Here is a 16,246-nt window from a genome sequence, read left to right as displayed (position 1 = left end):
AAAATTTCTGTGTGTCACGTTAATTATCAAATTCTATATTATAAAATAGGTTAATGATTACAGTAATTTATATGGAAGAAAGTATAAATATTTGATTGTGTTTATCCTTTGCCTATTAAAAAATCTAATTTTCTTGATTAACGTTTAACTTCCTCTATCCGTACATAATTTCAAATATTTTTCATCTAAAAATATTCTGAAAAGCTCATATCTATCTTCTATAAACTTGCGATTTTTGTGTAAATAAATAACCAAACACTTCTATTTTTTTTAATTAAAAAACCAAATACTTAATTTTTTTTTAATTAAAAAACCATTTCTAAATTAAAAGGTAATTCAAAGGAACTTGTCTACTTCAGTTGGATAATCTATGATCATATTATATTTCATTCTTGTCTCCGGTTGCGGCATGATTCTGTGCGTATTGCCTAATGAGTAATGACATACTGTTTGACCAAACTTCCTCCTTCAGAATAAATTATAGGCAGAAATGACTTTGAGAAATATAAAAATGTTTAATGTATAGTTATTTATTATTATTGGGTTGCAACCACAGATATACATATATGTGGTGACCAGGCATCAGAGTATACTATACTATACTATACCATAACAGTGATCAATGGAGGGAAATTCAAGTTCCAAGCCATTATTGGGGAATCAGAACCATGATATGAACTCTTTTAACTCACTTACAACAGCTTTCTTGTCCAAGTTGCCTGATAAAGTCCATTCTTTGATCCTCCACACTGACTCTTCCTTTGACTTTGATCCTCATCATGTCTCAAAATCCACTAACTTAAGCCAAGGTTTCATTCTTTCTTTCTTTTAATCATGTACTAAACACACCTTTTATTAGATTCAATGTTGTATTACTCTCTAGACATACTTAGATTTTTATCTCTTGTTCATAAAGTTTCCTTGAATATAAATTTGATCTATTAAGTTTAAATTCGTAGTCGCGATCCCTATATTGCGGCCGGAGTTGCAGTACCAGAGACATTCAAAACCTTGATATATATATGTTGTGGCCTATATCGCAGTTGCAAATTTTATTCAATTAAGCCCCTCATCTTAGTTGCAAAAGAAATCATATAATATGACTCCCAAGTCTCTATAACTTAAAAATTTTATACTATCGGTTTTTCCTATTTTATAGGAGAGAAAGAATACTATGACAGACAATTTGCTACTCTAAAATCATTTGAGGAAGTTGACTCCATAGTAACATCGGACTCCATTGATGTAGAAGACATAGAAAAACAGGCTCAACATGAACGGGCGATGAAGATTTCTAACTACGCAAATGCAGTTTTATTGGCATTGAAGGTGATATTCCATTAGATGTTTATGTTAAATTCGAAATTAAGTTAAAAATAATAAAATATCAGGAATGCATTTGATAACAGGTCCAGATAGAGGGACAAACCTGATTAACATTTTTCAATTCTATTAGTCATTTTAGAATATCAATAATATGGAGGATTAAATTAATATTGTCCTGAAAGTTCAGCATAAGGTTCCATAATTTTTATTGAGATATGCAACATAATTGCTTATCTTGCAAGAGAAAAATAACATTATGCATATACATGTCTAGATATATGTGACAATTAGGACTGGATCTATGGCTATTGCTGCTTCAACATTGGATTCTTTGCTTGACTTCATGGCTGGTGGCATACTTTGGTTCACTCACCTTTCAATGAAGAACATAAATAAGTACAAATACCCTATTGGAAAGTTGAGAATGCAGCCGGTGGGAATAATCATCTTTGCAGCTGTCATGGCAACACTTGGTGTGTCCAAACTACTTTATCTATATTATTAGTCGCAATCAAACTATTCGTTTAATCATAACCGTCATATCATTAAAAACGTGTAACTTCAATCTTAACTTACTTCTAAAGTCACAGATATGATTGGTTGTGATTTGTTGACAGTGTAACACTTATTTTTTTACATTGTCGTTATATCTAAACCATTTGCTATAGGCTTTCAGGTATTGGTGACTGCTGTAGAACAACTGATAGAAAACAATCCTTCTGAAAAAATGTCTTATGAACAACTAGTATGGTTGTACTGTATTATGATATTTGCAACCGTGGTGAAGCTTGCGCTTTGGTTTTACTGTAGAAGCTCAGGAAACAAGATTGTGCTTGCCTATGCAGATGTATGGTAGCTTTCTCTTTTCATGAATTGCTTTATAAATTGAGTCTTGTTTGATTGGCTTATTTAAGGTTATCTACCGTTATTTTGAGACTGTTAGGGAGAGCGCATGAAAACATAGTGTAAGCTGTTTTCAGCTTATTTCCATAAGTTCTGCAGGATAGCTAGTGAAAATAGGTCATAGCTTATATAAAAAGAATTTGACTTTATTTTATTCTCTGTTATAGAAATAGGCATAGCTTATACATAAGCACTTATATGATAAGTATCTATACTTTAAGTGCTTAATTAAGCTGTTTATTCAAAACAAGGCTAAAATAAGTTGTGCTGACATATCTCACAAATACTAACTTGCAGGATCATCACTTTGATGTTGTAACAAATGTGGTTGGATTAGTTGCAGCTGTTCTTGGTGATAAATTTTACTGGTGGATTGACCCTATTGGTGCTATTTTACTTGCAATTTACACTATTTCAAATTGGTCTGGTACTGTTATGGAAAATGCAGGTAAAATTCATTTAATACTATCCTTAACAAAATCCAAACCAAATGGTTGGACTCGAGTAGTTATGAGCTTCAAAATTAGAGAGTTAAGACCGAATAAATCAGAGAGTTAAGACCAAATAAATCTTATCAAAATTCCTAATAGTGAAATTATGAAAGAAGGGTGTCTTTGAAAAACAAAAAAACTTTGTTGTATTGATCAAAGATATGAAAGAAAATTATAACTTTGATATATGTAAACAACGTAGTGTATAAATATTGATGCTACATACTTTCTCTTGAAGTTTCACTTGTGGGACAATCTGCACCTCCTGAAGTTCTGCAGAAGCTGACATATCTTGTCATAATGCATTCACAAATTAAGCGAATTGATACTGTTCGCGCTTACTCGTTTGGAGTTCTATACTTTGTAGAGGTATGTATCCAAAATTAATTTAAATTCTAGTATTTCTAATTATAAAATTGTAAGTTTATAACCTTAATTTATGTATATTATAACTTCGCTCAATCACATAACAGTCTTGCTCATTTTCATGCCATGCCTCAGATGGTTTTTATTTTTATTTTCTTTTTGAACTTATAGGACTAATGTTAAGGCATAGATATTATATAATGTTTAGTAACCAAATGCACTAAATAAACATTTCCTTTTAATCAATTAATTCAATCTTGGCGATTGACTAATGAAATCTGTGCTATGGTGAAATTAATAAACACGCTGCACTTAGGAAGCAGTGCTAGAGCTTCACAATTCGAGTTTGAGTTACAACATGACATCCTATCCTAATTGAATTCAATTCCGTATTTCTATGGCATGCCATGGCAAAGATAACATGTTTTACCGCATAATTTTGGTTCGATTGACAAACAGGTTGACATTGAACTGCCAGAGGATTTGCCCTTAAAAGAAGCACATATCATTGGCGAGAGTTTGCAGATAAAGCTTGAGAAACTTCCAGAAGTTGAGCGAGCATTTGTTCATCTAGATTTCGAATGCGAGCACAAACCAGAACACCCAGTTCTTAGTAAACTACCAGACAGTCAGCCTTAAGTGCATTATTTGATTCGAGTTTGAAGTCTATGTATGACGAGTGTGAATTTCTATACCTTAACCTTAATTTATGATTTTTTTCCATAAAAAAAAGATCAGTTTGAAGTATTAAAGTTGTATTCATATACTGAAATGTCAGTCTATTTATATCTATACGTGAAATTCACATAAGATCAAATACATATCTATATCTCAAACTCACACATGATCCTTAAATTATGTTACTGAAATTTAACAAGTTGGCGTCATTTAAGAAACAAAACTATCGATATACTAGACAAGAAAACGAAAACTTTTTCTATTGAAGAGACATAATTTGTATCCCTCTTTTGTTGTGTCTGTTAAGGATTTGGATTATGTGCAGTCACTAACTGCATGCATTCACGGCTTCCTGGCCGTGATCAAGATTCCAGATCAGACTGAAACGTCACGTTGTAAGGACTTCGTCACAAGTTGTGGTGATTGGGATGTGGTTAATCTAAGACAGCAGCTGTCTCAACCAGTGATTGATATTTGATACTATCCTTTCAATTTCTCCTTCTCGCAGTCCTGATGAGCAAAGACTTAATCGCTTGACGCTTGGAAAGGTGAAAATGATGGAAATTTTTCTACTGCTTAAGCCTATAGGTCTCCATTACCAGTGACTAGTTTGACATCTAATTAAGTTATCATTCTGACTTAGCGTTGAAGGAACCCGAAAGGATCAAGTTACTGTTGTGTAAGATTGGGCGTGGAATTCTAATGATGAATGTTAACAGAAATGTCGAGCAACAACTGATAATGACTAATCACTTATGCCCTGTCCGCAATTTGGAACCCGAGACTATGTTTCATGCTTTTAGAGATTGCGAACGGAATATGCATGTTTGGAGTTTCTAATCACTGACTGTAATCTAATAATCTTATAATACAATTCCAGTATCTTGTGGAAGACATCAAAGGGTGATACAAAGCTGGATTGGGGGCTATGTAATGCATTGTTCTTCTCTTATATATGAGGGTTAATAATAATATATATTCCTAGGCTCTCCCTCTTACTATTCACAATCACAAAAAAGGAAAACAATAATAAAAGTAGAATTATTATTTTATTTTTTTTAGCTTCTATTTATGCTTAGTAAAAACCATAATTTTTATTTTTTGGTAGATAGACGAAATGACAAGTTATTGAAAACTGACACGCACACATAGTGGAGGGACCGGGGGTCGAACCTCAGTCATGACGTCCAACACTAGCAATTGCTGGTTATGAATATTGAGAAAGTTATTTAACCGTTTACTAGTTATGAATGAGAAGGTTAGAAAAGTAATGAGAAAAGTTGTGTTTTCTTATTGTTCAATCTCTAAGTACACAACACCTTTATATAGGCTTATACAATGATTAACTAACTTGTAACAATCAAGCATAACTAACTTGCTAGCATATATAATGAGCGCAAATTTGCGCCTAAATAACTAATACAGCCATATTAATCATACACTAAACAAGTTTATAATACCACAACATTAAACCTATAACAGCGTGCATGGGATACTTATATCGTTGGTGTATATAGAGAAGTCAATCATGCACCGATTTTCTGGCGAACAAGAGTCATGCTTCATCTTTTGAGAGGACCTCTCAATTGATTTAGCATGACTTTTACTTCAATTTATTTTGTATGATGGTGCTTTTCTTTGTCTCGTTTGATTAGTTAATTTTATTTCCTTTTTATTTTACTTATCCCATTTTTCACATAAAAAAGAAAAAATCTCCGGATACACCTCGAGTAGAAAAAGACATACAAGTTTAACAAATACTCACCTACTTTGAAACTTGATTTTTGTTCCTTTGAATTGACCAATTATTTTTAACGAAAAAACGTAAATAGACCATCTTTCAAACTTAACTATTAATTGATTAATTAATTTTTTTTGAAAAAGATTAATTAATTGATATGTCTTGATAGGGTGAGACAATTTCATCAATAAAATAAAAGTAATTTATAAAATTCAAAATCATTAATCATATATTCATATTCATATTAGACACTTGAATAGTTTATATACTGTATTATTTTATTTTTTTCTTCCAATGGACCAGTCTAATTAACTTTCTTTTTATTTAATTTCAGATTTCAATTATAGAGATTAAATTGATACTAATTCACACATTGACTAATTAAATGAAGCTCTTGTCTTGTTAATTACCTGATTCCAGAAAGTCAAAATGACAAAAAACATTATTAAATAATATATGCTTCTTCTGTCAATGTTTAATTTGCTATGTGACTATGCCACATTTTTCAATATCATACTGAGTGACACATGCACATAGCACATTTCATGAACCAAACGTAAGTGATAGAACCATTCTCCCGCTACATTGGAGACCAAGTCAGAACTCATAACTTGTCATTAGCTAAGAACTTTTCAATGCTAATCTAGTAATCTTTTCTACTATCAATAAATATTAGTGTCATCTTTTATATTTTTCCTTTTGTTGTAGTCTTCAACCAGGTGAGGTTCTTTTCAAAACAGTGTTATGTTTTTTTACCCTTCAAGAGTTTATACACTAAGGTATATGCATACATACATAACATATTCTGATTTTTACAAAAGAGTGTTCTTTTTTTTTTTTTTTTAATACAGTAAGGTTTTAAATTGCGGTTGAAGTAACTGTTGTGATCTTTGATATCATGTATGTCTGAAATCACAGTGAATTTGATGAAATCACAGATAGTGACACCGCGAATTTGATTTTGTGAAGCTTTAGTGTAGTTTTTGCTTCATCATCTGAATTTGATCATGATTTCCGCATGTTTGTATTGACGGTAAATTTGGTAGAATTATCAAATTTACCGTTTGTCTATCAAATTTACAGTCAATACAAACATGTATAGTATGGGAAATCATGGTCAAATACAGATGATGAACTTTTATTGCAGCCGCATTTCCGTGGCCGACATAAAATATATATAACTATGATTTCGCAACCGAAATCATGGTCATGTGTCTATTTTAAGAAGCATGTACCAAACAGCTGTTTTTAATAGCATATAGCTATATATATGAATGTTTTCTAACTATTTTTGTTGTTATTAGGAGAAGAAATTAAAGTACCTTGCTATTGAAGTTTAGATATTTAACAGGTGTGGTGATTTCTGCTTTTCTGTGGGATGAAGTATTTTTCAAAGGGTTTTCTTTGCTTTCTGTTCTGCTGCTGTTTTCTATTGGCTTCTAGTCAGAGAACTGATCCTACTGAAGGTATTTTTTTCTTCTTTTTTCTCATTTTAATTTCATTGATATATTATGTTTTGAACTATTTTTATGATTATTGATAAGTTTTATGGTGAAATTGTGTCTGTTAGATCTCTCATCACATATATATTTCTAAATAAATGGATTTTAATTGTTTCCTTTGAGGAGAGGATATCAATGAGAAGTGCTAACAAAAGATTAATCAATATAACATATGTTAAATAATTTTATTGATTCATTGAAAATATTCATTTCATAAAAAAAGGTACTGCTATATAAGTTATCATCAACTATTTTGTGCATATGTCTGTACTGCTTGGTAGGTCCGAATCTGCGTAGAATAGGTTTTTGCATTACTTTTTCACACACAAAATTCAATGAACATGCGAAAAATCACTTAATAGAGTCGATTTTGAGACCTGCAATATACAAAACACAACCAGCCATTAGGCTATTAATCAATTTTGGGGGAGTCACCAGCCATGAGTCCGATGACTCCCCCCAGTCACCTAGAAGCTCCGCCACTTCTTATAGGATTGAATGTATGATGTATCATATATTCCATTGTTTTCTTCGACGCTGTATTCTATTGTTGATATGATGATTTCATTTTCACTGACTTGCAGTTGACACATTGAGAATCATATGGAACCATTTGGTAGATATTAATGGAAATTTGAGCAACTGGAATCGCGGAGACCCTTGTAGTTCCAAGTGGACAGGGGTTATGTGCTCTACAGTTGATGGCTATCTACATGTTCAACGATTGTACAATACACTTCTTTTTCTTCTATTGAAATAGTCCTAATTGCCTAATTAGATGTAGTTTTTTATGCTTTTCGTTCGTTTCTCTCTTATCACATTTCAAATTTTTCCGTTGTAACTGGATTGAAGTATCTCTTGTACTCTGATAGTAACATGATTCCAGTTTCTTTGTCCATAATTTTTTATGTTTTACTACATCACAATAGTTTTTGTGAGTCCAAAATTTCTTAATCAAAAGTTATTAGAGAATTGAGTTCATTGGACTAATAACAGTCATAAGTGTATAATTTTGTGTGATGAATATTTTAAGTTCATTTTAATGATTTCAATCTTTTGTTTTGACAAATCATTAATCTTATTTATGAATTATATTCTACTTTTAGAATCAATAATTATGCATAACATAACATAATAATCCATTTGTTTTTGCTATATATATTTAGGCATCTAATGAATATGAGCTTGGCTGGAAGCTTGGTACCTGAGATTGGAAACTTATCTCATCTGGAAATATTGTAAGCTATGAATGCATTCATAGATTTGAATATTTGAATTATGTAGCAGATTTCAATTACTTTCTTCCTCTAATATGTGTTTTTATTTGTATTTTTCAAAGGGACTTTATGTGGAACAACATAAGTGGACCTATTCCAAAAGAAATTGGCAATATCAAAACTTTGAGACTCTTGTAAGTTGAGATCCTCCTTTGTGATTTTCAGTCATAAAAAATATCGAATTGTCGATGGAAATTACAGACGTAAAATTTTGTCGCTAAACATTAGAATCGCTCAAATAGGAAATGAATTTCATTTTTTTCCGTCTCTAATTTTTAGTAGATTTACTGATATTTAGTACATAATAAATTCGTCACCGTAACAAATCATACAATATTTCGTAGTTTCTGTAGTTCAACTGGTTGCTTAAACAATTTACTAGCGTTTTTTAAATGACGAGTCACGCCATTTTTTCTACTATTATCCTTATTAAATGAACTTTTTGTAGGCTCTTGAATGGAAATCAATTAACAGGTCATTTGCCAGAAGAGCTTGGATATCTCCCAGTCTTGAAAAGAATACAAATTGATCAAAACAATATTACAGGACCAATACCTTTATCCTTTGCAAACCTGACAAATGCAAAACACTTGTAATGTTCTTTACATTGATTCATACTGTTTTAACAATTTCTACTCTTGTTACTTTATTTATTTTTATTTTTTTTCTTTATAGCTTTTTCATTTTTCTTTAAAGAATGATGAAAATAATGCTTTAATTTTTTCTCTTAATGGAGAGCAGTCACATGAACAACAATTCACTTAGTGGACAAATTCCATCACAGCTTTCTGGCTTAAGAAACCTTCTTCACCTGTAAGTGATATCAATGTCAAGCCATTAAAATGTTTCCTTTTTGTTTTCTTAGGGTTAAATATGTTTTCGGTCTTTATAAAATTTTTGTTTTGCATTTTTAGTCCTTATAAAATTTTCATATTTTGTTTCTAGTTCCTATAAAAGAAAAGAATGTAGTTTTGCAATTTGTAGGATGGAAAAGTGGATATAGGGACTAAAAACATAACTCGAGATAATTATAAGGACTAAAAAATATATATATTTAACTTTTTTTTCGAATACTTGATTGTCATGTCAATATCTTGTTGACAAAATGTATCTTTGGACCTGCAGTCTTCTTGACAACAACAATTTATCAGGACACCTCCCAGATGAACTTGCTGAGATGCCAAGCCTAAATATACTGTATGTTTATTAATGTTATGCATGTGTGTATGTGTGCTTGTAATCTCATTTGGTTTTTATTTTGTTATAGATTAGTATAACATTATATTCTTTATGAAATCATTGACATTTCACTTCTAGGTTTTAATACTCCCTCCGGTCCTGAGACAGTTCACCTTTCAAGATTCATTGAATAAATTATATATGTATTTGGTCTGTAATATACACTATTTATTAAATGAATCTGGAAAGGTGAAATGTCACTTATAAAAAGGACCGGAGGGAGTATGTAAATTGGCAGTTCATTCTCTTTGCATAGTATGTATGATTTAACATATCATGTGAATTTTCATATGTCTGAAGCAATGTTTTAAAACAGTTGAACCAGGAACTAGTCGGTTCACCATTTGGTTTGATTCCAATTATCATGCAATTTGGTTTGAACCAGTTTTGAACTTGTTTGAACCGCGGTTTAACCATGGTTCGTTAAACAGGTTCATATGTTTTGCATTTATTTATTTGTCATTCACTTCGATTGTGGTTGAACTGATTGAACCAATACATCATTATGCCCCGAAGACCTCACTGTTTTGGTCTCCGTTCCAACTTTTAAAACATTAGTCCGAAGAGATAGACAAAACGACATGTGGCTGTTGAGTATCAAACTAAGAGACTCTAGTACAATTGGACTTGAGAGAGTGTGTAGGAGTATGAGAATAAGAGGTCTCACATTGAACCACATAATACTAGATAGAACTGTTTGTTGTTTTTTACATTATTAACTGATTTCATAAATATATTTTGTTTGCAAATAGATTTTTGAAGTATTTCTTGTATTTTCTTGTTCTATCAGTCAACTTGATAACAATAACTTTGGTGGAAATAGCATTCCAGATTCTTATAGCAACATGTCAAAGTTGTTGAAATTGTAAGTACATTCTACGATCATAATTAATGTAGGGAGCATAAACATTATGATAATTTTTTTGTGTAAAACAAAAACAATATTAAATATTGTGTCCTCGAGATGATATTTGACAGTTGATCACTCATTAGAACACAATAAACTGAATTTTTTTGCCATATAGTTATTTGACTCAATTAGTGTAACAAGGTCTTATCATATTTCTTTCATCAAAAGAATATATTCAAAGAGATGTAAGGTTTAACATTGATATGTTGTTGTCGGTTACTTGGTTAATCAGGAGCCTTAGGAACTGCAACTTGACAGGACCGATTCCTGATTTAAGCAGGATACCGCACCTTGGTTATCTGTAAGTCCGGTTATCTCATCTCAATTCAACTCAATTTATCTAGTTATGTTTGTACTTTACTTTTTGGACGAATCGAAGTGACAAGAGATGAATCTCATTGCATCATAGCAACAAGGAAAAACTCAGTTTATGTAGCGATTTATAGGATTCTGAATATTTAGATTTATATGTTGGAGAAACAATCTAAGACTGATTGTAAATGTTTCTGTTTGACAATTGCTTGCTCTCATTGCAGTGATCTCAGTTTCAATCAATTGAGTGAATCTATACCTAGTAATAAGCTATCTGAAAATATCACAACCATGTAAGAACTTCTATTACTTTAATAGTATGTTAATCTTTTCAGAATATGATAACATGAACTTTTATGATCTTATTTTCTAACCTTTGAAATGTATGCAGTGATTTATCAAATAATAGGCTTAATGGAACTATTCCTTCTAGCTTTTCTGATCTTCCTCGTCTTCAGAAATTGTAAGTTATCTTTTGTCTCATCCTTTTGTTCTTCTGCACGAAATGTTTTCCTGTACTATAGACCAAATAACATTAACTAGAGATCATCTTATCTTACTTATAAACCATTTTCTGTTGAATTTCTTAGTCACTTAATTTAAAGTTTTACTAATCATACTATAAACTAAATGACTTTTTAAGACATATATCTTGCCGTATGACAGGTCAATTTCAAACAATGAACTGAGCGGCGATGTTCCCTCTTCCATTTGGCAGAACAAGACTTTAAATGGAACAAAAAAGCTTTTCTTGTAAGATGTTGAATGATAATTGCAAAATTTTTCACTTATAAATTTGTACCTATGAAGCATTGTTTGACACAGACACCAAACATGACACTAACACGTAGAATACCAGTAATAATTTGAGAAAGTGAAAGTGATTGAATATAACCACATGTGTCAGTATCTTGTCGAACACTAACACGTGTTTAAGGGTACATTAGCCGATAGTAGTTTCAACATAAAGATGCTGCATGTACTTGTACATTCTCTTAGTCTTGGGAATCTTGTATTCTTATTCTGTTAATCTGTTTTGTTTCTCTTTTGTAGTTTTTTCTATATTGATGCTACTTAATTTTATTGTATTGATTTACTCATCATGAAATTGTGATCCTGCAGGGACATGAAAAATAACCGACTTACGAGCATATCAGGCAGCATATCAAATCTTCCTTCAAATATCACAATCCAGTATGTGTTACCTAAAATTAATATCATAATAATTCCATTTTTTTATCGATAACATGTCGCATTATGCTTTGAAAAATTACCATTTTTTCAGGCTTGAGGGGAATCCTATATGCTCAAATAACAACAATACCGTAGTTCAATTCTGTGGAACTGAAACTGAAAATGATATGAATGGTAACTCCATTATTATCTGTCCAACTCAACCATGCCCTCCTCCATATGAATACTCTTTGGAGTGTGTCTGTGTAGTGCCGTTGCTCGTTAATTATCGGTTAAAAAGTCCCGGATTTTCAGATTTCAATGCATATGTAGAAGACTTTGAAAGCTTCTTAACAAGTGTTCTTAACATAGATAGTAATCAGCTATTCATTAATAGTTTTGTGTGGGAAGACGGTCGATTGAGAATGTACTTGAAGCTTTTTCCAGTTTCCGTTGATAATACAACCCGTCATACTTTCAATCAAAGCGAGGTTATTCGGTTAAGAGACATGTTCAGAGAATGGGATATTCATGAGAGTGATTTGTTTGGACCTTATGAACTTCTTGACTTTGTTCTCCTCGATCCTTATAAAGACAGTAAGTCGCAGAAACTTCCCATAATATCGTTAAAAAAGATAAAGAAACTTATAATGTTTTAGGAAGAATTTGAACATTACTAACATCAAATTCAATTTTCTTTCGGTTAAACAATATTGTTTTGTCGAGTACTACTAAGCCGTTGTTTCTCATACTACTTATTATTTCTGCAGTAACTGTCTCCTCTTCAAGTTCAGGAATAAGCAAAGGTGCATTGGTTGGAATTGTCTTAGGTGCAATTGCATGTTCAGTTACATTATCTGTAATTGTTGCTATTCTTATATTTAGAATACGTTTGAATGATTACCGTACACTTTCCACACGGCGTAAAAGTAAAAGTGAGTAAATTTCAATGACTATGAATTTTTTTATGCTAACCATATAATATCTTATGGTATGAAATATGAATTATGAATTGCTGATTGAAATGTATCTTAAAACAAACTTGTATTTTTCACAGCTTCTAAGAGCTCAATAAAAATTGATGGTGTAAGAACATTCAATTATGAAGAAATGGCTTTGGCTACGAACAATTTTAGCCAATCTGCTCAGGTTGGACAAGGCGGGTATGGGAAGGTTTATAAAGGAAATCTACCTGATGGAACTGTTGTTGCCATTAAACGTGCGCAAGAAGGATCACTACAAGGTGAGAAGGAGTTTCTTACAGAAATACAACTGTTATCGAGGTTACATCATCGCAACCTTGTGTCTCTGATTGGTTATTGTGATGAAGATGGTGAACAGGTATCTCTCGTTTTAAAAACTCATTAAGTTTTTGTTTTTAGTAAAATTTAAGTTATTTTTCATTCTTGATTTTTGTTGGACCTTTGGATTTCCACTTGTTTCATGTTGTCATTGAAAAGAGGATGTGAATGCATAGAACAAGTTGGCCTGAATTATAGTTCTAAATTGCAGTCTGCTGCAATTGCGGTCGCAATATTAAGGTTTTAGAGATTTCCGAAACGACATTGCAATTGCGGCCTCATTTGTCTGCATTTTGCCACAATTTCAAAATTTGCAGTGTAACCACAACTACAATTTAGAACTATGGCCTGAATGACTCTATACTTTATACAAAGAAATAATTTATAATTCCATAATAAGATATACTAGAACTTAGGGTATGCAACTATAAATTCATTTTGTTCTTATCCCTTCAAAACATTTTATGTTCTAATTCACAATGAAATCTATTCTTCTATAATTTTTCCATCTGGTTTATTGCGTTATGGTTGCAGATGCTGGTTTATGAATATATGCCAAATGGAACACTAAGGGATCACCTTTCTGGTACATTTATTGCTCTTATCATTTATTGCGCGCGAACGTCTCTTAACAGACATTCAGAGGCTTCTTAGAAATTTACTATAGGAAATCTTGAATTTCTATGTTATATCTAACTTTGTAGATAATGTTTTATGACAGCTCATTCTAAAGAACCTCTTAGTTTTCCCATGAGATTGAAGATTGCTCTAGGATCAGCCAAAGGTCTTGTATACCTACACACAGAGGCTGATCCTCCAATATTCCACAGAGATGTCAAAGCTAGCAACATATTATTAGACTCGAAATTCATAGCAAAAGTTGCTGATTTTGGACTTTCAAGACTAGCTCCAGTTCCAGATATTGAAGGCAATTTGCCTAATCATATATCTACAGTTGTAAAGGGGACCCCGGTAAGGTTTCTATCAACATATTTGCTTTTGATAAAATTGAGCATGAGGTCTTTAACGATAAGTCCTAGCTCAACTGGCAAAAACAATGCCGAAATTGTTAGGTCAGACGTCATGACTAGGGTTCGAACCCCGGCTCTCTCACTTGTGTGTGAGTTTATGATGGATCAGTCTTATCGATGACTTATTTTCTTTGTTCACTGTTTTAAACGTGCAGGGTTACCTTGATCCGGAGTACTTTTTAACTCGCAAGTTGACCGATAAGAGTGATGTTTATAGTCTTGGTGTTGTATTTCTGGAAATTGTGACCGGAAAGCCACCAATCTTCCATGGTGAAAATATTATTAGACAGGTATGTCTTGGTTTCTTTTCATGATAATTGTGATTGGATCAAGATGGAGTATAGTAAAAATTTCACTCTAGTTGAAAGCTTTTTTTTTGTGCTTTCTTTTGTATATTTATTAGAATTAGAAGCTACTCTTATTATAACTTAATCAATAGATGACATGTAGCCTAATCACCAGTTAATTAACCTAACATATAGTTAAGTATATACTCTAAGATAAATCATGATAGTTATTATTCTAACGTCAATGATGACCATACCGATATCACTCATCCTATTAATGTAATCCACTAAAGTCGGACTAATTCTTTTTTATTGAAAAAAAAAGAACTAGCTCAATTTTAATGGTGCGAGATTTGGATAGTTTACACGAAACCATAGATTCAAAACCTTATTTTGTCTGCATTATACATTTGTGCGCATCTTATTGATGTTATATTCTCATTACCGTCGCTTAGATATTAAGATTTATAATATAGTGCTTAACAATTTTTTTACAGGTTAAACTGGCATTTGGATCAGGTGGAGTGTTTTCGATCATTGATAACCGAATGGGATTTTACACTTCTGAGATTGTGGAAAAGTTTTTAGCATTGGGTTTAAAGTGTTGCAAAGATGAACCAGATGAAAGGCCTAAAATGACAGAAGTAGCTAGAGAACTTGAGAACATATTGGCTATGATGCCTGAGTACCATGCCAAAAAGGGAAGTGAATACGATACAAGTGATTCTGGAACAACATTTAGTTCACAACCTTCATCATCTACTATAAAGAATCCTTTTATTTCAGAAGATATTTTGGGTAGTGACCTTGTTAGTGGAGATGTACCTACCATTAGACCAAGATAGATGTTGAAAAGAATATTGTTTGTGTAAATATGGTTTTGATGATATGAGAATCACATTGGCTTGTAAATTGAATAGTGCAAATCTTTTAATACTTCCCTATTGTAAGAAAAATTGACAAAGAAAAATGGCTTGTAAGTTGTAACTCAATAAATAAATAAATAATCAAACAAATAAATGCGAAAAGTGAAATGTTTTTTTTTACACAAATATGAACACGGATACCATATACTATTTATACAGTTTTCGAGTTTTTGAATTATATTTTTTTCTCTCATCAATTGCTTGTTTTATCTCTCCTCTGAATTGATGTCAACACTCAATAATATACGGTGTTAGAAAATTGTGTGTCCAAATAATAATAGTATTGTGTCAAAAAGATATAAAATAATAAAAGTATTGTAATAATTGATTTTGTAGTCCCACTTTTTTTATGTACATCAATGACTCTTATTGCTTTCTTTTTCTCTCTTTAGTTTTGTATACGAAGTGGCAAACGTCACTTAAAACTCGCTCACATAATTGAAAGGACATAGATTAAAAGTTGAATGTACTTGTTCAACCCAATAATATCGGTATTAGCAGATGAGTTAGATTTTACGGTCTATCATTTCAAGTTTGTATAAGAAGTTATATATAATATAATATAATATAAACTAGTTTAAAGACTCGTGCAAATGCATGGGTCAACTGATTTTTATTCGATATTTGAGTTTGTCACTATATTAATGTAGAAAATTTATTTTAAATAAAATATTTAAAAATTTGTTATATAATATTGGTAAAATACAAGTGAATTGTTGTGTTAATCATTTCTCGTAAACTTATTTATTCAATTTTTATCTTTTAGTGATAAATAATGGTCCC

The 16,246-nt window shown here is 31.6% G+C and overlaps 2 protein-coding genes across 3 annotated transcripts; both read left to right on the top strand.

Annotated features, from left to right (window-relative positions):
• Positions 1-594: 594 nt before the first annotated feature.
• On the top strand, positions 595-4,668 carry LOC123923287 (metal tolerance protein 4-like). Its single transcript, XM_045975976.1, has 7 exons — positions 595-809; positions 1,160-1,329; positions 1,601-1,799; positions 1,995-2,173; positions 2,527-2,677; positions 2,959-3,089; positions 3,546-4,668. The coding sequence occupies exons 1-7, from the start codon at positions 623-625 to the stop codon at positions 3,723-3,725; spliced, it is 1,197 nt and encodes a 398-aa protein (XP_045831932.1). The 5' UTR covers positions 595-622; the 3' UTR covers positions 3,726-4,668.
• Positions 4,669-6,043: 1,375 nt separating this feature from the next.
• On the top strand, positions 6,044-15,621 carry LOC123924775 (probable LRR receptor-like serine/threonine-protein kinase At1g06840). 2 transcript variants are annotated; one of them, XM_045977746.1, is made up of 21 exons: positions 6,044-6,224; positions 6,810-6,971; positions 7,592-7,733; positions 8,174-8,245; positions 8,347-8,418; positions 8,733-8,876; positions 9,026-9,097; positions 9,410-9,481; positions 10,314-10,388; positions 10,666-10,734; positions 10,970-11,038; positions 11,137-11,208; positions 11,412-11,498; positions 11,868-11,939; positions 12,031-12,515; positions 12,689-12,853; positions 12,976-13,259; positions 13,754-13,805; positions 13,941-14,191; positions 14,406-14,540; positions 15,035-15,578. In XM_045977746.1, exons 2-21 carry the CDS (start codon positions 6,884-6,886, stop codon positions 15,380-15,382), a joined length of 2,826 nt encoding a protein of 941 aa, XP_045833702.1. In that variant the 5' UTR covers positions 6,044-6,224; positions 6,810-6,883; the 3' UTR covers positions 15,383-15,578. The 2 variants fall into 2 exon arrangements, with proteins under 2 accessions (XP_045833702.1, XP_045833703.1); XM_045977747.1 differs by having other exon boundaries at positions 6,184-6,284; positions 15,035-15,621.
• Positions 15,622-16,246: the final 625 nt, after the last annotated feature.

This window comes from Trifolium pratense, linkage group LG4 (assembly GCF_020283565.1).
Source record: "Trifolium pratense cultivar HEN17-A07 linkage group LG4, ARS_RC_1.1, whole genome shotgun sequence".
Classification (NCBI taxonomy): Eukaryota; Viridiplantae; Streptophyta; class Magnoliopsida; order Fabales; family Fabaceae; genus Trifolium; species Trifolium pratense.
The sequence above is the reverse complement of the archived record's forward strand: the minus strand, read 5'-3'. Positions and strand labels throughout refer to the sequence as shown.